This window comes from Aethalodelphis obliquidens, unplaced genomic scaffold (genome assembly GCF_003676395.1).
Source record: "Aethalodelphis obliquidens isolate GAN/ISIS:26980383/991018 unplaced genomic scaffold, ASM367639v1 scaffold8, whole genome shotgun sequence".
Lineage (NCBI taxonomy): Eukaryota > Metazoa > Chordata > Mammalia > Artiodactyla > Delphinidae > Aethalodelphis > Aethalodelphis obliquidens.
In genome coordinates, this window is record NW_020837952.1 from 17,871,851 (window position 1) to 17,894,948 (window position 23,098).

At 45.4% G+C, this 23,098-nt stretch overlaps 2 protein-coding genes across 3 annotated transcripts in view; one reads left to right on the forward strand and one right to left on the reverse strand.

Annotated features, from left to right (window-relative positions):
• The window catches only part of RAB3IP (RAB3A interacting protein), a 166,290-nt gene that overhangs the window by 10,927 nt on the left and 132,265 nt on the right, over positions 1–23,098 (forward strand). The gene's annotated exons all lie outside the window — the stretch shown is intronic.
• BEST3 (bestrophin 3) overlaps positions 16,440–23,098 on the reverse strand; it is a 41,404-nt gene continuing 34,745 nt past the window's right edge. The window contains exon 8 of the mRNA XM_027107019.1: positions 16,440–17,705. Coding sequence (XP_026962820.1) covers positions 16,778–17,705 — 928 coding nt within the window. The 3' untranslated portion in view covers positions 16,440–16,777. The remainder of the gene's footprint in view (positions 17,706–23,098) is intronic.

The following is a 23,098-nucleotide window of genomic DNA, read 5'->3' on the forward strand; positions in this document are numbered from 1 at the left end:
CCATGGTCTGAGCCTCTGTGCTGACAGAAGTGAGTCAGCTCCAGTCCCCAGAGTTCCCTCTGGGACACCTCCCCTGAGGGCAGTGCGTTCAGAAGACTGAACCTGTGACCTGTCCTGAGGTTTCACGCTACGCTCAGTCTCCATAGCAACCCTGGCTCTCTGGGTAGTGCCCCAGGGCAGGCTAGGGTATTACAGAGCTCCTGGCTGGGAGCTCTAGGTCAGACTCTTGCTGGATGTCCAAGTAAATACCTGTTGCTTTGAGTAAAAAATGTGAAACTCACATCTAAGAACAGAAAATTCTTGAAGGAAAAAAAATCTTGAAGAATATTCTTTAGGGAATTCCCTGGAAGTCCAGTGGTTACGACTCAGCACTTTCACTGCAGGGGCCCGGGTTCCATGCCTTGTTGGGGAGCTAAGGTCCTGCAAGCTCTGCAGCACGGCCAAAAAACAAAAACAAAAATTCAAACCTTTTGGGACTTCCCTGGTGGCACAGTGGTTAAGAATCTGCCTGCCCATGCAGGGGACACGGGTTTGATCTCTGGTCCAGGAAGATCCCACATGCTGCGGAGCAACTAAGCCCGTGCACCACAATTACTGAGCCTGTGCTCTAGAGCCTGCGAGCCACAACTACTGAGCCTGTGTGCCGCAACTACTGAGCCTGTGTGCCGCAACTACTGAGGCTGTGTGCTGCAACTACTGAAGCCTGCATACCTAGAGCCCGTGCTCCGCAACAAGAGAAGCCACCGCAGTGAGAAGCCTGCTCACTGCAACGAAGAGTAGCCCCTGCTCACCACGACTATAGAGAAATCCTGCATGCAGCAACGAAGACCCAATGCAGCCAAAAAATAAATAAATAAATGTTAAAAAAAAGAATATTCTTCAATGAAGAATTTATATTATACCTTGCTCATAATTAAGGGAAAAAAAGATGAAAAGGAGAAAAAAAAAGATTGAAAGCATTTTTAAAGTGCTGATATGGTTTTTATAATAGGCAATTTATTTTTCTTTCCAATTTTTCCAAAATATGTAATGTGTTTACTTTTAAATGAAAAACATAGATATTTAAATTCCCCCTTAAGTTCTAGGATGGCTTATGTCTTTCTTTAGGAGTTAGAAAGGGATAGATGCCCAGGAGGAGACCAGCCAACCTCCTCCGCCCTTGGTGACTTTTAGTAAATCACCTGATTGCTTTGATCAATTTCTCCTTTGTAAAACGGGGAAAACAGTAGAATAGTAGGACTTCATAAGATTAGGATGAGCAGGGAATGGGTTAATCTGGGTAATTTTTATTAGGTCTGGCTCATGGTAAATGCTCCTGGTAAGTGTCAGTTATTCTGATCACTGGCTAACTAGCTCATGGTGTTAGTTATTCTCATAATCGTCGGTGTTATTATGACCACCAGAGGGCACTCCTGGCTCTGGGAGTCTGCCTGGGGATACGGTGTTTCATGGGACACCAGGATTCCAGTGTTGTGTGCCTGTCCTAGGTAGGTAGATGTGAGAAGAAAGCACACAGATGCCCCTTCCTCCCTTGTTGATCTCTAAGTTTCCGGCCATGTGCTGAGAAAGAAATCAGCTTTAGAGTTGGAAGGGCTGACTTTTTCTAGCAGTGGTGGAAACTGACTATGTCATCACTCCCAGAAATGCACATGGCATTCAGATCTTTCCTCTGGAGTTCCCACAGACAAGGAGGGCAGACGTTTTCCCTTCAGTACCTGACAGGGACCTCCTGGGGATGGTGAGGGTGGATGGCGGGAAGGTGAGCGGGCCTGACAGATGGAAGTTAGGTGTGGTGGACAGAGGAGAGGCCCATATTCTCTGTTTTACTGGTCGCTGGCTCTGGGAGGCCACATGGAAAGAAGGTAGAATCCTGGATTAGTTAAATTCCTAGGCAATTTCATGCAATAACGTGGCTTCATTCTCTGTGAGTTGGTGACTCCACGACCTCTCTCCAGCCCTGAGCTCTCTTCTAAGCTCCAGACTTGTCTATCTACCCAGTTGTCTATTTGATTGTCTTCTTGGATGGGGTTTAATATACATGAAATAAAACTGTTCCTCCTGACTATTAACAGCAAGTACCAACTACTACTGCAACAAAAACAAAACAAAGAGTGAGCCTGTATTCTCAAAATGTCATTCATTTACTAAACAAGTACTCCTTGAGTGTCCACCCAGTGCCAGACAGTGGACTCATCTCTGTGGGGGGGGGGGTGGGCAGGTAGAGCAGTGAACACAACAGACGCAACCCCCCCATCACCGGGCTACATGAAGAGAAGGCGAGTGTCTATGGCAAGGAAGCTGACTATGCTGCTCTGCTGTGCACTGGTGAAGAGCAAAGCACACAAAAATATGAGGAGTGTTGCGCTCGCTTCTGGGCACACATTTGAGTAGAGCCATTGTGAAATTATGACACATCCAGCAGAGAGAGATCAGGATGTGAAGGGACTCAAGATCATGAGATGCAAAGAACAATTTGGGTCTTGGTTTGGCAAGATTTGGTCTCAAGAAAACACTGTGTGTGTGTGTGTGTGTGTGTGTGTGTGTGTGTGCGCGCGCGCTCTGGGAGCTTGTATAGATGCACCATAATGGCATTCTTCAAATGTCTGAGGCTAGTCCCGAGTGTGGAGAAGGATGGACTACTTAGGTATGGACCCAGAGGCAGACTGAGAACCAGTGGGATCTGGTTGCAGCTTTCCTTCCAGGGTGCAGAAGGCCATTTCCCGAGTGTGATGTTCCAGCGTACAGTGGCTCGCTTTGCGGAGGTGAATTGTCTTCCACTTGAGGGATTTGGCTAGATGAATCTTGGCAGGGATATTATAGGGAGAATGCTATCACACAGTGGGGCACCGAACTAGGTGATGCCAAAATTTCCTTTCCACCCCAAGGTTCTGGGAACTGTCAGATCAATGGCATAGAGACCCAACATGAATGCATTCACTGTCACCAGCCTGGTGCCAGCGGGCTATCAGCAGCCTCTGAGGTCTGTTCCTTGGTGTCCTGCAGATGAAGAGACTCTCTATTCAATAATGTCCCATTGATTCAAAAAGAGAGGAGCAGCTAGATCTGAGGGGCCCCAAGATATGATGAGGCTGAAGCCCCCAGCTCGGCTCAGACTGGGGCATTAGGCTTCTTTTGCTGCAGCCTTGCCTTCTCTGTCCCTATCCTGATCTACCTCCCTCACCTGGCTAACATCCCCAGGCACCGGCTCACCAGGGATGGGAAGGAGCTTGTTCAGTCACCTCCTTGATCTCAGATAACACACTCATCTTTATTGCATTTTCCCTCCTGATAAGCCTCTTAGCTGCCGATTTCTTGGTTGTTCTCTTTGGTAAACAACCTATTTGGGGCTTCCCTGGTGGAGCAGTGGTTGAGAATCCACCTGCCAATGCAGGGGACACGGATTCGAGCTCTGGTCTGGGAAGATCCCACATGCTGCTGAGCAACTAAGCCCGTGTGCCACAACTGGTGAGCCTGCACTCTAGAGCCCTCGAGCCACAACTACTGAGCCCGCATGCCACAACTACTGACGCCTGCGCTCTAGAGCCCACGAGCCACAACTACTGAGCCCGCACACCACAACTACTGAAGCCCACGCGCCTATCGCCCGTGCTCTGCAACAAGAGAAGCGACTGCAATGAGAAGCTCATGCACTGCAACAAAGAGTAGCCCCCGCTTGCCGCAAGTAGAGAAAGCCCGCACGCAGCAGTGAAGACCAAACGCAGCCGATAAATAAATAAATAACAAAAAAAACAACCTATTTGGAAGAGATTTTAAATGTTAACAGAGATTTTAAGAAATAAGTGTGTGAGACGGGCTGTCCTCAACCCCAGTCTGGTGACGCCCCTGGGATTACTGAGGCTGTGTGGGCCTGCTGTTCAGTGTAAGGAGGGTCCAGGCCACCCACAGCCCTGGGGGTACCGGGTGGGCCTGGGAGGTTTTATGGGACACCCTTTCCCCATTTTGGGCTGCTAGGGAATGCCCCCGCTTTCATCCCTCTCTGTGGCCTTTGCCTTTGCAAGTGGAGTTTGCTATATGCTGTTTTATCAGATGGGCTTAAGGCAGAAAATTTAAGAAATTATGTACCTAGATCTTTGACTCAGCAAGAGTCATTTTTGTGCTTCGGGGAAGAAACCTTAAACATTCTCAAATCTTACTTTTGTTCTAAAGTCAAGCCCATTTCTTTAAATAACAATAAAGATAGTTAACAATTATTGGGCCATAACTTTGCACCAGACCCTGAATTAATTGCTTTAAATAAAGTATTTCATTTAATTGTAAAAACAACCCGATGAGGAAGGTACTGGCATGAATGTCATTTTACAATTGATGAAATTAGGGCTAAGGCACATTGAGTAGCTTGACCAGGTTGCACAGTTAGTAAGTGTCTGAGCCTGACTAGAACCCGCTACCCCAGTTCTTAATCACCATGCTATTTAATAACATGATGATATAATAATGAGAGCAAACATTCATCAAGTGCTTACTATATGATAGGCAATGTACTATGAGTTTTGTATGTACTAACTCATTTAATACTCACAATAATAGGGATTACTATTATCTCCATTTTATCTGTGAGGAAACCAAGTCACAACAAGGTTAGGTAACTTCACAGATAGTGGTGGATCTGGGACTTGAACCCATGTAATCTGAGTCCAGAAGCTCACATTCTTACTCTCTATGTTCTCTTCTTAACACAGGTTGATTAGGCCACATTTGAAGTTTAGTTTTATCAGTGGAACATAAAGTAAAAACAAGAGCTCACTCTGTTTTCTGCACACTTGGTATAGTGTGGGCCACAGAAGACGAATAACTTACTTAACCTTTACCACTGACCAACAGAAGTGCACCCTGTCTACTGAACACCACATCAGAAAGGTGTGAGCGTGGTACCCAGCCAGCCTCGTGTTGTGGATGCAGGGTGGCTGTGATGCCCACATGACCCACGTCTGCTCTTTTTGATTCCAGGAGGCCCCAAGGGATGGGATTGTGTGTATCCGCAGCTTTCACGTTCTAGATGTCACCACCAACTCTGGATGGCTCTGGATCTTAGGAGCTGTGTTTATATCAGAATTGTACTACATGTTTGATGGGGTACCAACATGGTGGGGTTTGCAAGAGCTGTGCATGGGGGTGGCATCGACCCCCTTGGCCTTGGGTAGTGGGTGAGGAAGCTTCCAGAACCGCCCTGGTGGCTGTGGGGCTGACCCCCATAGAGGCTGATGGGACAGAGGGAGAGGGTCACTTCTAATCTGACGCTGGGCTTTCTACTCTTTGTTCTCAAACTCCTCAGGGCTCCTCCCGCAGACTCTCTGAGTATCCCTTAGAGTATATTCTGAGGAAAGCGACCCTGGACTTGGTGTTGGCTAAAACACAAGCCAATGCCCTTCTGGGAAAGCACTACGAACAGGGGAGTGTTCTTCTCTCTTGTATTTGGTGCTTCTCCGGACATCCGGTCTTTTATGTTTCCTTTATGGCTTTTAGAGGTTTTATTTCCCAGGCAGTGAGTGGGTTTGATCTGCTTCCCCGCCATCACTTGCCCCTACTCCAGCAGGCTTTACCAACTATGGCTTAGCTGTTTCTTCTTCTCCCACTTACTGACTTGCCCTTTTCCCTAGGAGAGTGAAGTCGGCTTTTAAAAATTACACATCCTCTCCCCTCCCCTCCCTGTGGAGCAGCCCCTGTTATTCAGTGCTCTGTGCCACTTGCTCTGGAGCTGACCTCAGAGTGACTGATGGGTCCTGAGGTCGATGGCTGGAAATAGCAGGAGGGCTCCAGGCTGCCTCTGCCCATAGACAGTGACAACCAGCCTGCTGGTGACTATGACCAGCAGCTGCAGCTACGCAAACCCCAGTGGAAAGGCTCAGGTTTCTCCAGTGGGAATGACACAGAAATGACATGCTGTTCTTGGGTCATCTGGGATGTGACAGCCCTACAAGGCCTGCTGCCAGTGGGGCTGTCAAGCAAGGTTGGTTAGTGTCATGAGTCCCTGTATCTCGAATGATCTGCACTGTTGTTGAGCCCGGGAGAATCCTGAGACTGTACAGTTCTCCCGGAGACACAGGTCAGAAAAGAAATGAATGCAGGTTTAACATGTCTGATTGGCAGTGTGGGGCTGCTGGGGTCTATAGCAATCCGTAGAAAGATGCTCTGAGATTATTGGCTTTGCATCTTCTTATTCTTTCCCTCTTTGCACAGTTTAGGGAACTCACAGTGGTTGAGGTCTCCATGGAGCTGGTGATGCTTTAGTAAAAGAGTTGCACTCTCAACTTACCCACCAGGGCCAAATAGGCAACGCAACTGATTGAAGTGGGCCTAGCATAGGGCAATGGGGAGTGGTGGAGACTGTGGTAAATTGGAGAATCCTGGCCAAGCAAGAGCTATCCGAAAGTCAGACTCAGACCACCAACCACCACTTTCCCACCACAGACCAAAGCTGTGAGTCTAATTTTGTCTCAGACTGCTAAGTAAAGGAGCTTATTAGTAAACATTATTCCACTTAATGTAAAAAAAAAAAAAAAAAAAAAGACAAAAAACCAGATTCAATAAAATTACTTTGTTTCTACTGGTGCACTTTCTCTTCATGGAAACTGGTACTTCCAGGGTGCCCCAGTATAAACACCTGGGTAATGAACATGTCACGTGACCTTACACAGAGTTTAGGCCCTAAAGTCAGCAAACAAGGAGAACACTGGCAGAGTGAAAATTACCGTTGAAAATCTCTTAAGGAGGTTACGCGGCAGGCACTTTATTAGTACTTTTTCAGGAAGTCCACATGCCTGGATGCTAAACGTTGTTGGAAGTCTTTCTGTTGAACAGCAGATGAAAGGGTTGGCTTGTGTTTAGGAGCCAAGTTGTTTGGGAAATCCTAGTGCTGTGCCTTTAAGCACCGGAGTCACTCTCAGCACATTGGAATTGGGGCTGATCGAGTGGGCTTTACATCTTGCATTTCCCACTCGCTCTGAGGGCTGTGTTCCCTGGGGAGAGGGTGAAAGTAAGGGGGGGTCTTTCCTTTATGTGTGTACACAGTGCTTCTCTTTCCTTTGCCAAGCTCACTTAGTTGAATTCATATGGGTCACACACATTCAATATGATTTCAGCATTCGGAAGGATACACGTGTACACCTCACATGTGCGCAGAGAAGAAGGAATTGGCAGTCTTGCACTGTATCCATACACTTGTTTCAGGCTTTGACTAGTGGCAAAATACAATCCTAGATTGTAGACAAGAGTTTAAGCTTGTTTCAGTGAAGGCAGGGATCATGCAGGCAGGTTTGATTGCAGGGAAGGTGTTTACAGAGAAATAGGCTCTGGGGTTGGGCTATTCTTTAGGGAAACAATGTATTTGCCTCATAGTTTATGTACAGACCTGATTTTGCATCCTTCCTCTGCCCATTAACAGCTCTGTGACACGAGTACACTCTCTCACTTCCCTGGACCTCAGTTACCTTATCTGTAAAACGAGCATAGTGACACCTCACAGTTTGTTAAGAGAACTAGATATGATAATGTACCTACAGCATTTAAACTGTAGCATTTGGCGCATAATAGGTGTTCAATAAAAGCTGGCTCCCAAGGTTCCCCACTAGTCTCTGAAGGCTGTCAGTGGGGCTGCTCGAGTGGTTATGGCAATTGACTGCTCAACTACATACAGAAATTTCTGTCCTCCCCTAGTTCATTGTTTTTTGGATGCAGAATAGGGTAGCAGAATCAGCAATGCACCTTAGAGACCTGGGTTGAAATCCCAGATTGAAATTTTAACTGTTGTGAAACCCTTGGCAAGTTATTTAACTTCTCTATTTCTTCCTACACAATGGGTAGTAGTACCTTGTGAGGGTTGATTGAAATGATGTATGTGAAACACGAGGCGCACCCCAAGTACCCAACAGGTGTTAATTCTCCTCTCGCTCGCCCCACTCCCCTTTTTGTTTCTTTCTGCCACTTGGGTCCATTTTCTTAATTTTCATCGTGAACGTCTCTTCCTTCCTCCCTGTGTATAGAATCTTCAGAAATGTTATTGGAACCAGCCTTTGAGAGGGACCTTAAATCACTTAGTCCAACCACTCATTTCAGAGCTGAACAAGGTGAAGTCCAAGGTCTGAGTAACTTGATTGAGTCCACACAGCTAAGGTTGTGGTCGCATTTGACTGAGCTTTTCAGTTTTCCTAACTTTAGATCCAGGTCTAATTTGGTTTATTCATTCATTCATTTTTTTCTTTATTTCAAGCATTCATTCAGCTAAGGTTTTTTTGTTTTGTTTTGTTTTGTTTGAGTCATTTCAGACACTGTTGTAAGCACGGGGATACACTGGTTGAATAAGACAGTGAATGGAGCTTACATCCCAGTGGGCAGGGCATGGCTGCCTCCTAGGACAGGTCAGCATACGCCCCGTTTCCACTCTGCCTACGAGACTGACCTCTCACAGCTAAACCCGAACCTTCTTCCTTGGTATATAGCCTCTGAACGGGGACCAGGGGAGGCAAACTTATGTTGAAGGCAGGTGAATGTGTCATTTAGGAACTGGCCTGTGTTCTCACATTCTTTCATGATGAAAGTAATCAGAATCCACTTTTACTGGCAAAAAATATGACTGATCCTTTGTTCGAAGGTGTTTTCTAATCTTGAAAAGTGCTTTTCCCTTTGGAGTTTGTAGGGTCCCCTGACCATGTGTATGAATAACAAGCTTATCATTAGTGTTAAGGATGCTGCCCATTTTGGAAAGCTTTGCTTCTTGAGGAATAATGAGAAGGTGAGATTAGTTCTTTTCTGAAACCATCTGCAACTGTCTCAAGCATGGCAGCTGCTTCCTAAGGACAGGGCCTGGGTAGCAGTAAATACCTGACATCCACCATCTTTGAGCACAGCCTGTTACAGGAGAGTAAAGACAGACTGTGGGAAAGTCCCAAAGGCCCAGGGCAGTCTCAGCCAGTGAGACAAGTGACGCTGGCCTCCTAGCATAGGCCCTCCTCCTCTCCGATCCCGGGCCCTAAATATAGTTTGGTCGTGGACTCCACCACTGTGGATTCGATCCTGCCTCCTTCTGAGTGTGGAAGGGTTCCAGACTATCCCTGTGACACCATCACCTTTTCTTCTTTAACAAGAGCACCTTATGTATCAAGCTTTACTCTTGCAGTTTTAATCTCAGCCTGATCAAAGAGATGGCTTATTTTTAGTGGGCTTTTGTGCAGAGGTGTGTCGGAAGAGTTTACACACTCCAGGCACCAAAGGGGAAAAATCACCAGTTGAAAGATAACAAGAGGGGGATGCATTTAGGAGAAAACTTTATTTAGTGGGGAGGAGCATGAGTTTTATGAGGTTAAGGGTCGGCTTTCTTTTTTCCCATTCATACCACACTATCTTTCAGTTCTCTCCATTGCTATTTTGTTTCAAACCAGTGCCTCTGATTTACAGAAAATATGTAGAACTTATTAGATGTGATTGTTTAGTAGGGAGTATTGGGGGGAAATTGGCTCACTCTATGGAGAAAAATAAACCAGATCCGTACCTAACATTATAAAGATAACAGAGGGCTTCCCTGGTGGCGTAGTGGTTGAGAGTCCGCCTGTCGATGCAGGGGACACGAGTTCATGCCCCGGGCCGGGCACATCCCACATGCCGCGGAGCGGCTGGGCCCGTGAGCCATGGCCGCGGAGCTTGCGTGTCTGGAGCCTGTGCTCCGCAACAGGAGAGGCCACAGCAGTGAGAGGCCCGCTTACCGTAAAAAAAAAAAGAGATAACAGAAAAAAGGGTGGGAGAATATTGTGACATGATGTGGAGAAAGATTTCAAACAACTTTCAAAAACGTAAAACAAAAAAAAGGATGAACTTGATTTTATCAAAGTTAAGGATTTCACAGCAAACGATACCATGGACGCTTTTAACAGACACACAAAAAACTGGAAAAGACTATTGCAACGTCCAAAATTAACAAGGGTCTGCTGTCGTTCTGGAATATAAAAGGGACTCCCCAAAACAAACAAGAAAGATATAGAATCCCCGTTAGATAAAAGGGCAAGGAATTTGAAAAGTCAGTTTTCAGAAGAGGAGTCCCCAAAGAATGAACAAGTATATGAAGAGATACTTGATGTCATTAATAAATTCAAATAACTGTCATGCAGTAACCAGTAATGTATAATTGGCAGGTAAATGTCAGTTAAACAGCAAGTAGGTGCCACTTTACACTTGTTAGACTGGAAAAATTAGAAACCTAGGTGATGCCAGGCATGTGGTGGGGAAGGGGCAGTGGAGATACGATGTGCAGTTGGTGGGGGGCTGCCACTCGGTGCCGTTATTCTGGAGCGCCATCTGGCAATAGCGGTCAGGTTAAATATATTCCCACCCTGTGACCCAGTGACTCTGCTCATGGGTTTACACCCCGAAGAAACTCCTACGGGGCCATAAAGGAATGCCTCTGAGGTGCTTACTGTGGAGGGTGGGGGGTGGAGGCAACCTGGGGAGTGGATAAGTCAGCTCCCAGACATCTTAGACCGTGCCGGACTTAGAAGCAATGGATGAGACGTACACAGGGAACTTGGGAGGATCTTAAAACATGGTATGGAGTGAAAAACAAACCAACAAAGAAACAGATGAAGCCTACAGTATAAACATTTACAGAAGTTAAGAACCCTTGCACATAAAACAGTAACACACCTTTTGTAAGACTGCAAATAAAGGGCTTTACATTAAACAAACTAAAATGGTTGGGAGGGGGAACAAGATTGGGGATGAAAGGAAGCAAACAGACATACAAACAAGCAAACCAGCTGAACTTCAGAGGGCATTTTGATATTTACCTAGACCTGCAGAAGAGAGTGACAGATGGGTGAGGAGGGTGAGAGGGACGGATCGCCCACCCACCCAGTTTTAGCTGAAACTGTAGTTGCTAATGTTTCATGAATGATTATGAATAAAAGTCCAACTGGTGACATCATCCAGAACTGCACTAGTCCTCTGATGTTAGCCTCCTGGAAGTGCTGGAGAATGCATGAGGTGGAGGAATCCGTGAGTTTGCTTGGCCCATGGGGAGCAGGTATACTGATCCTACCCATTTTAACTATTTTCTACTGAAAAATAAAGTACCAGATTATCCATCTAGAAGATACGGTTTATTTCTTTGGTCCTAAGTAAGACATATATAAAGGCCAAAGCTGGATCAGGTGTCTATCCATGGTCTAGCAGTTTATTGGCAAAAACCCTTGCATAATATTTGGCAAAGTCTGTTGTCGTCACCCTTTATATAAGCTACATTCTCAGAAAATTATAGTCATGCTAGCAATGGTGTTTAATTAATCTTACTGGTAAGAGCCATCCAAGGAATTCTCTAAGGGTGAAACTCAGGGTTTCCATCCAGTTTTTCGGGATTTGACATATCAGATCCTTTAGCATCGAGGGAGGAATGGTGATTAGTTCATAGCTTGTACACAGAATAAGAATTTCGCCAGTTGCTGGGTTCATCTGTTCTCTTTTAGTTCTATTTCTTTCTCTGGATTATCTCTCTTCATTAATCTCCTTGGTGGTTGTCTCATTTACACCTTCCTGTTGGCCTAAGTCAGATTTCCCAATCTGATTATTTTTGGGCTCCACAGTTGTGCCTGTCTGTCCTGTGCATTGCAGGATGTTTAGCAACATCCCTGGCCTCTTTCCACTAGATGCCAGTAACGCTCCCCAGTGTGACAACCCAGAATGTCTCCAGACATTGCCAAATGTTTCCTGGGTACAAAAGTGCCTCAGGTTAATAACCATTAACTAGACAAAGAACTTGGAACACATCAGCATTTCTGTACAAAAGGTATTTTAGAAATGTTCTTATCCTCTTTCAGGAGACAAGATACAGCATTCCTTTTGCTGCTTCTGTTATGTAAATATCTAAAACTAGAAGTTCAGAAAAGATGGTTCCAGGGAACCATCTGGCCAAAACTACTTGTGGTGAAAGGAAGAGTTGGGCCCATTTTCTGAACTAATTCAGAAACAAAACACAAAAACTGACTCTCCACACAGAGTTAACAGGGTACTTAGGTCAAATGTGTTTTTTGTGCTTCTGTTTTCCAGGGTAATTGCTTCCGTTTTCTTTTTGCCACATCTAGGGTTCTCTAAGATTTGCAATAGGAGAACAATTCTGGTATTCTTGGATTGGTTCCTTTGACTCAATAGCCACTGCCATAAATACTGTCTTAAAAATTAGGGTTCACAGAACTAAGAAACACAGAAAGCATGCGAGGGGACTTCCCTGGTGACACAGCGGTTAAGAATCCACCTGCCAATGCAGGGGACATGGGTTCGAACTCTGGTCCGGGAAGATCCCACATGCCGCGGAGCAACTAAGCCCGTGCGCCACAACTACTGAGCCCACGAGCCACAACTACTGAGCCCGCGTGCCACAAATACTGAAACCTGGGCTCCTAGAGCCTGTGCTCCGCAACAAGAGAAGCCACCACATGAGAAGCCCACACACTGCAACAAAGAGTAGCCCCCGCGTGCTGCAACTAGAGAAAGCCCGCGCGCAGCAACGAAGACACAACACAGCCAAAAATAAAGAAATAAATAAATTTATGAAAAAAGGAAAGCAAGCATGTGAAAGGATTGAGGATCTACCTGAGAGTATTCCATAAGACAAAATGAGGAAGATCCTTGCTTATTCCTATTGATACCACAGCACTTCAGAAAATGACTGATGTTGATCATATAGATGATGATTGTGAAGAGGAAAAGGAATTAGATTCTAAACTGGCTCCTGCTTAGGAATTTTTTACAGTTGTAGTTATTATTCCCCCTTAACTGATGTAGGACCAGGTTTAGGGAGATTAGATGCCCTAAGAGGCTCCTCCAACTGCAAACCAGAGGTGCTAAATCCTCTAGAGTTATAGTGGAAAGAACAAAGGCAATTGATGTTTTTTCTAGTTCCATATTTTGATTGAGGAGATTGATACCTAAAATGGGTAAGGAGCAGAATTTATCACCACGATGATGAGGCCGGCTTTTGTGGGGAGTGAAGGTTTGAGAAAAACGCTGGAGAAAAGGAAGATGCGGTAGACATTGGGAAGCATATGAAACAAAACAAAAATAGAAGCCCAAAGAGAAATGGCAAGCTGTCTGAATGAAAGAGCTCAGCAGCCTGGAGAACAGGGGATCCCGATAAGCAAATTACTCAAGTGGAAAGGGAGAAAAGGATGCCTTTTCTCTGCAGTTCGTGGTGAATCCACGGGGGCATCAATTCCCAGTCGGGCCAGTCACCCACACAGTGCTGCCTGGGGCTCCCCGCCTTTTCACATAAACTCCCTCAGCTCCTCATGCGGCCAGAGAGGTGGGGCAGAAAAGAGCCCATTTCACAGATAACGATAGGAGAGATAGAGGAAGGGGCCTTGTTCAAGTTCACAAAGCCACTCAGAGGGAAGTCACACGCCGGGTTTCTCATCCTCATTCCATCACACCACATGGCTGCCTGGGCTCAGCAGACTTTATGATAAGAAGGTCTTAGAACAATGAATGAGGATTGAATCAACTTCTCTGGAGAAGGAGGAAGCTAGAGGGGAAACACTAAATAAGAGGGGTGTATAGTTAAGCGAGTCTTTTCTTTAAACTAATGGTAAATTATATATTTCTCCATTCTATTGAAAATACATTTTCCAAAGCTTAGCTGAACTGGGCTGCAATGGATGCCTGGAGCTGTGGAGGCGATGCCCCAAGAAATAGACGGTACCGTTAAAGAGGGGAGAGAGTAACCTGCTTTGTTCTGGAGGGGCAGTCATCCCTAAATTCTTGGATGACAGAGAAAAAGCTCCTGGGCTTTTAGCTTTGCTGACCTGGGGATCCTGGCATCAGGGCAGAGTCATCATCTCTGGAGAACAGAGAGAGAATGCAGTAAGTAGGGCTTGGCCTCATTGCACCTCTGGCTTGTGGATTACGTTTAATGCAGAGCAGAGATGGGCCTGTTCTTGGAATGGATGAGCCCAAACGACTAAGCCGCCGGACGTTGTGACCATTCATCCAGCGGGTGGAAGTTTCCAGAGCTCAGGAGAAGATGGGCTAGGCAGGCAATACAATCAGTCACAGGAGAAGAAATCATTTTGTTTTTGCAACTTCAGTCTGCATTGGGTAAAAACTCAGGTAAGAGTGAAGAGAGAATTTCTTCATCTGATCTGGGCAACTGCTGGCTTGAATTTATAGCTGAATTCAACCACCTGGGCTCATTGAATGAGCCATTATTCAGTTTTCAGTGCAAGGAGGAAATAGAGGCCACCTCAAATTTTGATGAAATATTGAGGAAATTAAATAATTCTTTGGACAAAGATGCATAAGGGATGGAGGGAAGCAGAGATAAATGAACTCTCCTGGTCCTCCACAAAATGTATGATTCTATTTGTGTATAATACATCACTTTGGATTTAGGAACACATATTTCAAAAGCGGCTAAGTAGAAACTTATTTGAATTTGAGCAATAGATAAAGCCAAAGAGAAGAGAAGAGAAGATTTAAGTTGAAACAGCCAAGAAAATAGCGTTAGGAGGCTGGGAGAAGGTTAGGGTTCCTGCGTTTTAGCAGCGTTGCATTGGGGCCTGATTGCATAGTCCAGATATAATGCTCCAGGAGCATGGGTGCCTTTTCCAGGTGCTAACACTATTGACCAACACACAGAACCATCAACGTAGAGCATTTCTTCCAACATTGTTACCTTTTAGTCCTTTGAGAAAAATTAGTTCAAGAAAATTTCATTGCTGTCATGTAGCTGGGATGGCCCAGTTGGATGCAATGTCTTGTAAAAATGTGCTAATGTTATAGCACATGATAACATTGCATAATGAGAGGAGCTGGGGAAGGAAGGAGAGGGTTCTGCTAAATTTCATCTGTCAGAAAAATGAAGAGGACCATGGCTAGGCTTCAAGTTGGAGCACTGTCCTCCTGTACACATGCATATAAGATCCAGGTGGACTTAAGCAGGGAGGACCCAGAAAGGCCTCCAAGGCTGGAGAGACTTAGGCCTGGCTCCCGTGGGGCATCCTCCGGAATTCTGGGCAAATTGCTGGTAGATTCAGGGCCCTACAGAGAGCACAGCATTGTTGAAGTGCACCGGACAAGAGTGTGGGCTCTTGAGTCAGATAAACCTGGGCTTGAACCCAAGCCCTGCCACTTCCTAGCTATGTGATTTTAGTCAGATTACTTCTCTAAAGCCTCTGTTTTCTTCATCTTTAAAATGGAGATAGGGACTTCCCCGGTGGTCCAGTGGTTAAGACTGTGCGCTTCCACTGCAGGGGTGTGTGGGTTTGATCCCAGTCGGGGAACTAAGATCCCACCTGCCGCGCGGCCAAAAAGAAAAATAATAATAATAAAGAAAGCATTGGTCTGCTAAGGTATATTATTTGGATAAAAGAATAACAACTAACATTGAGAAATGAAAGACTCTTTTAAAAAATAATAAAGTAAAATAGAGATAATAGTGTATCAATTCATAGGGTTCCTGTGAGGATTAGTGGGATTATCTGTTTTTACACGCTATTGTGAACACTCAATAAGTGGTAGCAATTAGGGCTATTTTGTTTTTGAGCTCGTAGTCAAGCTTCATCGTATGACAGAAATAGTGAGAGCAGCACTCATTAGCACGGCCTTCCAGTTAAAGTTGGGAGCTGCCAACAAACAGCCACCCAGGAACTCCTTGGAGGAAGTTAGTCAATGTCCCATCCCCATCATACAGCCCTGGACCCCCTTATCCTCCCAGCTCCAATACCCTACTTCATCCCAAACAACCTGGCAGACACAGTAACTGGTCCCATGTCATGACACGATGGGGATTTTTCTTTAAGAGTCTGAGTGAAACAGTTTGAAACCTTGTTATTTGGTTCCATAGCATTTGGTTATGCAGGTCTCATGCCATCGTGGCTTCTCCGGTGTTCAAGACCTAAGAGTGGAGGCAGAGAGAGACGGCCATGGCTGAGAGGGCATGGGGGACACAGCAGGTCCCATGCCCCTTCCCTCGAGGCTGGGAGGAGCCCGGCTGCATTTACTGACACTTTGATCGCTCTGTAGGAGGCTTTGCCAATGCCTCGTGCTTTTAAAACTGTGGCAAGAAGTAAGCAACAAAGTTGGCAGGAGAAAATGTTACAGCCTGAAAGGTGGGACGGATGAGAATCACCGGAGAAGGAGCAAGACTAGGGAGACGAGAAGAACAATAGGATGAGGGAATAAAGGGGGAAGAGAGAAAAATGAAGTCTGGGAGGTTGGAGGTCGGAAAGGAAATTGAAGGGAGATGGAGCTTCCTGATGCTGATGAGGCTTAAGAATTAGGAAAGATAAGAGTTATAGAAAGTGGAGTGAGATGGTTAGAAAGCCTCAAACAAGGAATCAGCGTTAGGAAGGGGCTTTTGAGGCATCGTATGATCCATCTGCCTGTCTTTATAACTGAAGAAAAGAAGAAATGGAAAAAAAAAAAAGGGAAGAGAGAATCCTTTGTTTCTCTATTGGCAAAACTAGGGGATTGGACCATGATCTATAAAGCCCTTTGCAAAGCTAACAATCTATGAATTTATAAGGCATATATATTTATATATTTAAGTTTCCTTATTTGGTTAAGATACCTCACTGTGGTCTGCGTAACTTCCATGAAAGTCACTTTGTAGTGGGTGGCGTGAATGTGTTTGATTTTCTCAGGTCTCAAAAAGTCAGGATCATAATGCCCTTCAAAGTTTTAAGTAGCTTATACGGTATGATCATTTAAAAAAAAAAATTGACCAGCCCCCAGGTATGTTCTGGAACTAATACTTGAACTTTTGGGAAAGTAAGAATCTAGGCTAGAGCCAGGTCCTAGAACTTTCTGGCCTTCCTTTGGGTGACTCCTCCGTTTGCTCGTGGTTAAACTCTATGATATCCGTTTCCTTGGTGTCCAGGTTTTCCATTAAATACAGCACATCAGGAGAGACTCGAGAACCAGCCACAATGTTGATTCCACCGGTCTCTGAGGATGTTTCTGTGTCAAGTAAAGGAACTGGCTCAGGGCTCACGGGATCCGGACTTAGGCCTGCCAGGGAGGTGCGGCTGGACTCCACCAACCTCGGGAGGCTCCACCTTTCTGGGGACGTGTCACTCTCATGAGTGTCCTCCTCAGAGGCAAACTGGAGGAGGTTTCTCTCAGCTTTGGCTGGAACAGTCTGGGAACTGGGGTCCCTAGAAGGTGCCCCTTTCTCTGAGGGGAACGGGACTGACCCCACAGGGTCCTGCTTCCCAGTCCTGCTCGGCTGAACCCCGGTGAAGTCAGAGCTCTGGATAGAGGCAGTGGAGTCGTGGTGGTCATCCTCTGCCCTGGACACTGCCGCTTCGGCTGCTGTGACCAGTACCTCAGGGACCCGCGGCGTTTTGGCGGGGTAGCCCCTCACACTGGACGGTGGAGTCAGGCTGGCCTGTCGGAGGGTGGGCAGCTCTCCCAGGCTGGCGTGCAGCTTGGGGCTCCCCTCTGGGGTGCAGGGGTGCTTCCAGGTGGCTGAGGCATGGTGGGGACTTCTCGAGGGCACGTGCAGCAGGTCCCTGGCTGGGCTGAGGTCGCCCGGGGGTAAGAACGTGGAGCTGTCGCTGGCCTGTCTCCTGTAGCTTCTCCTCCTGGGGCTGGAGGCGCGTTCGTGGGTGCTCAGGAACCTCTTGACTCTTCCAATCATGGAGCGGCGATGGCCATGCTTCTCGTAATCCCACAGCCAGTCGTCGCCAGGCAGGTCGGACCCCGACAGCCTGAAACACACAAGGACAAAATGCAGGCAGAGCAGCTTCAGGGGCCTAACTTTGTGTTGGGGCCAGAGGCTCAAAGGTAAGGACTGAGTTCGGTATTTTCACATTACAGATTTTGAAAGGGAGGAGGGAGGGGGACTTTAACTGGAGATAATCTAGCAGAGGTTCTCAAACTTTTGGGTCACTGGACCCTTTTAAACTTCTAAAAAATTACTGAGTACCCTGGCGAGATTTGTTTATGTGGTTATAGCTATTGCTATTTACTGTGTGAGAAATGATGACTGAGGAATATGAAAAAGCACAAGAATGTGCAAGCACTCATTCCATTAACTAAGTGATGACATCACTACATAGCCTCTGGAAAATTCTACCGTACCCTCACGAAAGGACAAGAGTGAAAAAGGCAGATAAGTTTCATGTTATTATGAAAATAGTTTTGACCTTAAGGACTTGGGTCTTGGGGTCTTGGTTCTTGGGGATTTCCAGAGGTCCCCAGCCCATATTTTGAGAATCACTGATCTAGAGACTTAGACGTTAAAAAAAAAAAAGATATAGTATGTGTTCTTTCTCCCTGGTTACAGGTGAACTAAAGTCATGTTTTCCCAGGACCCATATAACCCCCCAAAACAATGGATCACAGCTAAATTCAAGACAGTCCAAACAACAGCTAACATTTACTGACTATGCACCTTCCATGTATTAATTCATTCAATTATCACAGTAATCGTGTATGTTAGTATCATTATTATTCACATTCTGCAGGTGAGGAAACTGAGGCCCTGAGAGATTCATTAAGGCCATGTAGCTAGTGAGGGCTAAACCCAGAAGTCTGATTCCAGAGCCTTTGTTCTTAATCTCGTCTATATAAAGTCTGCTACGTAGGTGTCAAGAGATGAGGTAGAGCCCGGGGGCAAAATAATGTGTAAAATACAGTCCTTGCCCAGAGGTCATTTGCTGACATTCCTGGTCCATGCTTTGCACTTCTGTACTTGTGGGAAAGAGTACATCCATGAAGGTGATGTGGACTCGCAATGCACTTGGGCTCCGCTGGTGATTAAGTCTGATGGATTTGTTATTGCTAAGAATATCCTGCTGAATTTTTAACATTTGAGACATAAAACAAATAATCCTCCCATTTTTAATCTTCTCCTTCAAGGCTGAGATAAAAGGATAACTGAGAAAACAGTAAGGGATATTGTTTAGTAAGGCAGGCTCCTGCCTCAGATTCTGTGGTTATTTGTCTCACATCCCTGTGGATATACAGTCTTAACGAAGTTCCAAGAAAAAAAATGCTTAAAGCCCTGCCTGTGATCAGGCCAGCCTAGTCCAGTGTTCGCACTGACATGCATGGTGACAAGATGCTTTAACCAGGTGCATTTTATGGGACATAAAGGGAAAACTTGGAACAGCGTAATATTGGTGTAACCTGAAAGGGCAAAGTGAGCAGCCAAAGAAAACGTTGTTCCTCCATGTTTATGAATAAAAGATGGATGATTGAGATGATTAACTGGCTAAATGTCCTGGGATAGCATTCGATTACAACCTTGTGCTGTTATTCTAAAGCCTCGGCAGTGCCCTTGGCTACCAGATAACCTTCTGGCCCACCTTCCACTGTTCACGGCTCGGATTCTGTTACATTGACTTGAGAAACGCAGACTCATGCTTCAGCAGCCTTGGTGATGCTGCTTGTTGCATTTCATTAGGTCAGATCTCCAGTCACACTTCAGGAACCCATTTCATTACGGAGGACACCAGAGCAGTTGGTCACTAAGATTGCTGTGCCGGATGTGCTCTGGGAATCCGAGGTGGAGCTGGCAGTGTCTCTTTATAGGACAGGCCTCTGTCCTCCATTTGGGATCTTCACTTTTTATTTGGGATTTGCCTTCCTTAATTACTCTTTAAGCCACACAACCTTGTAAGAATGACAAAATCTTCTAGGAAAAAAACGTCTGTATTATGGTTACTTCAAAACTTCGTGAACCCTAAGGAAAAAACTTTCTAACTATGCACTGATGTAGTGGATATGTACACTCAACTGAGGCAAAGGATTAAGGCCTTGGGTCACACACTGGAGAAAAGCAAACCAGTTGCAGAGAGCAAATAGGCCAGTGCTCTTGCTGATGTTCTACTGATTCACCCACCGACGTCGGGCAGGACTGCCCATGAGGTCCTATTGCACCTTCCTGCCTCTGAGACTGTGGTGTGGATGCGTGAGATTTATCCACATAGCCAGCTAAATGCATTGAGCATCTGCCATGAACACATTTGTTGCATTAAGTTCTGTATAACATAGTTTAGAAGGAGGAAGAAGGCATGTATATAAATAGCTAAATTGGGGGCAAAGTAAGTTGTTGAGCTGGTCTTTGACACTGCAAAGGAAACAGATAAGCAGAGAAGGGACAGAATATTGCAGGTGGAAGAAGTGACTTGAGAAAATTAGACAGCAGGGAACTTCAGGTGTTTGTGAGGAATGGGAAATACTTGGATTAGTGTACAGAATAGTGTCAGGCATAAAACTGGTAGCCTTGGACTGCATCATGAAGAGTCTTATATACCAGGTAGAGGGATTAGGGCTTTCCCCCAGAGGCAGTGGGCAGCTGTGGGTTGTCTTTGCGAGTGGAGGGCATAACTAGAATTGTGTCATTTGGTAGTCGTGTCCAAGTGGGAAAAGCTACATGGAAAGCAACACTGTTGAATGTTCTCATCCAGAAATGCTTTGGATAAGAAACATGACTTGGGAACTTTCTTTCTTTCTTTTTTTTTAATAAATAAATAAATAAATTTGTTTATTAAAAAAAAACAAGAAAACTGGGAAAGGCAAAGGAGAGAATTAAGAGACAAGAGACAGGTCTTGGCAGGATGAACATTTTTAAAGGGTTATTAAGAAATAAGGCAAATAAAATGAATATTGATAGGAATGAAGCAAAGAGGAAAATGAGAGGAGAGAAGGACTTCCCTGGCGGTTCAGTGGCCAAGACTTCGCTGTTCCACTGCAGGGGGCATGGGCTCAATCCTTGGTCGGGATCCCGCATCCCACATCCCGCATGACGTGTGGCACAGCAAAAAAACAAAACAAAACAAAAATCAGGGGGCTAGCAACCTGGGAGAAGGTGGACGTGAGTCCCAGAACCAGCTCTGGAGATTCTGCTTGGCCATGAAAGTTTTTAAAGGGGAAAAAGGGGAGGTAATTTCAATGACTTGGGAACTTTCCACACGATTAGTCAGAAAGACCCATTAGTGGGTCTTTGGAAGAACACTTGGTGGTCTGTGATCTGGGGGGGCAGTTTTCTGAATCTCATGCTGGAGTGATGAAGGAAGTCCTCCAGCTCTTCAAGCTATCAAAGTGCAGACGTGAAACTCCCCAGCGTGACAGACCTAATGACCTTTCTTCCAAATGTTTCTGTGATGGAGGTTTCATTGCCAACACACAAGACCCATCTCCTTTCTCTGGTTCCCAATATGACAGCAGAAACTGAGGTTTGAGGTCAAAATGGTTTAAGCCTGAAAACATGCAGTATAGAATACATTAAAGATTATTTTTTTCCCAGTTGAAAGGATGTACCTTTTAGGTCCTTTGAGACTTTCTGCTCCTCCTTATTTGATTTTTATTTTATTATATTTTAAAGGGAACTTTATTATTTTTATTTATTTATTTTTGGCTGCGTTGGGTCTTCATTGCTGCACGTGGGCTTCTCTAGTTGCAGCAAGCAGGGGCCACTCTTCGTTGTGGTGTGCGGGCTTCTCATTGCAGTGGCTTCTCTTGTTGCGGAGCACGGGCTTTAGGCGCGCAGGCTTTAGTAGTTGTGGCAGGAGGGCTCAGTAGTTGTGGTGCACGGGCTTAGTTGCTCTGTGGCATGTGGGATCTTCCCGGGCCAGGGCTTGAACCCGTGTCCTCTGCATTGGCAGGTGGGTTCTTAACCACTGTGCCACCAGGGAAGCCCCTTATTTGATTTTTAAAGACGTTTAGTATAGGATTAATACAATCCTGAGGCCCAAATATAACACCACTTAAAATGCCCCAAAACAATTATAGCAGAAACATTGTATGATAGAATGTAAGCACCCTCATTATATTGCTATATTTTAGAGAAGATCAGCTGAAAAACCTAGGTCTGATGTTCTGGAATTCACTCAGACTGAGATAGGCAGGTAATTAGAGACCGGAGGATGTGCATGGAAAGTGCCATGCAGCCATTAGTGTCCAGCAGGTGGAATTTGAGAATTGCCTCTGTGGTGAGGAGAATGATTTATTTCGGGGGCTTGCAGAGCCAGGTTTACTGCTGCCTAGGCTGACCCCAGCTGTATGACCTTCGGAGAGTCACTTAACCTCCCTGTGGCTTAGCATCATACTTGAGTACAACAATACTTACTTTACCTGCTTTGCAAGGGTGTTTGGAAGTTCAAAAGGAATAATATACATGGAAACGCTTTGAAAAGTAGACGATATAAAAAGGACTCTGTCAATGACTGGCACACTTTCAGAGATGGTTTCCAAATCATCATTGACTACGCATGGTTAGAGGAAATAATAGTGTCTGTCCAAAAGTCACTCCCTTTTCTCCTTCAAGCGTGTCCTTTAAAAATGCTGCTACACCTCGAAGCTGCCACCTAACAATTAACATGTTGGAAGGGATGACTACAACAGTTGTTTATTGATGAGACTAGGGTACTGAGTAGGTGGAGGGGAAATATAGGATGAGAGGAAGCTGGGTTTTTTGAGAGAAAGAAGATAAGACCAGTCAGGTGGTGGCACAATATACATCATCAATGCAGAAAAAGTGAGAATGAGAAAGGTTGTGGCACGTATTGGGCTATTTGTGAAAGGGAGGAGAAGTGTACGTGGCGGGAGAGAGAATAGATTATGTTAAGCTTGGCGGGCTAGTTGGTTCTAGTCGAGTCTGGAAGGAGGCAGAGCATGCATTATTTCTACAGGTCAAATCGATGTCAGGATTGGGATGTGTTCTGATTTCAATCTCAAGTGTTAAAAAAAGACCCCCAATTTTCAAGATGCCTATTGAGCACCTACAAACGGTCAACCCCTCAGTCTCCCTTGCCAATGACTAATGTCTGAGGGCTCCAGCAGCTGTGATTTATTTAAGGCCTCTTGAAAAGATGCTTGGATGCTCAGGGGTGCAGAAGAATACTTGTCACCTCCTGTTACCATAACAAAGAGGCAGGACACAGGACTGTGGAAGATGGCTGTAATGTATTTTTTTCAAAGCAAGCTTTTTGCAAAGGAAACCCCTTCTCATTAGTGTGATCAAGTAACTATAGAGCTTCAAAGACTGAAGAATAAAACTAGATGATCCTTGTCTTTCCTTCTCTGTGGCCACTTTTCAAGTGGAATTTTGACAATTTAAATTCCAATGATAGGTCATTTTAACAGAACTGAAATG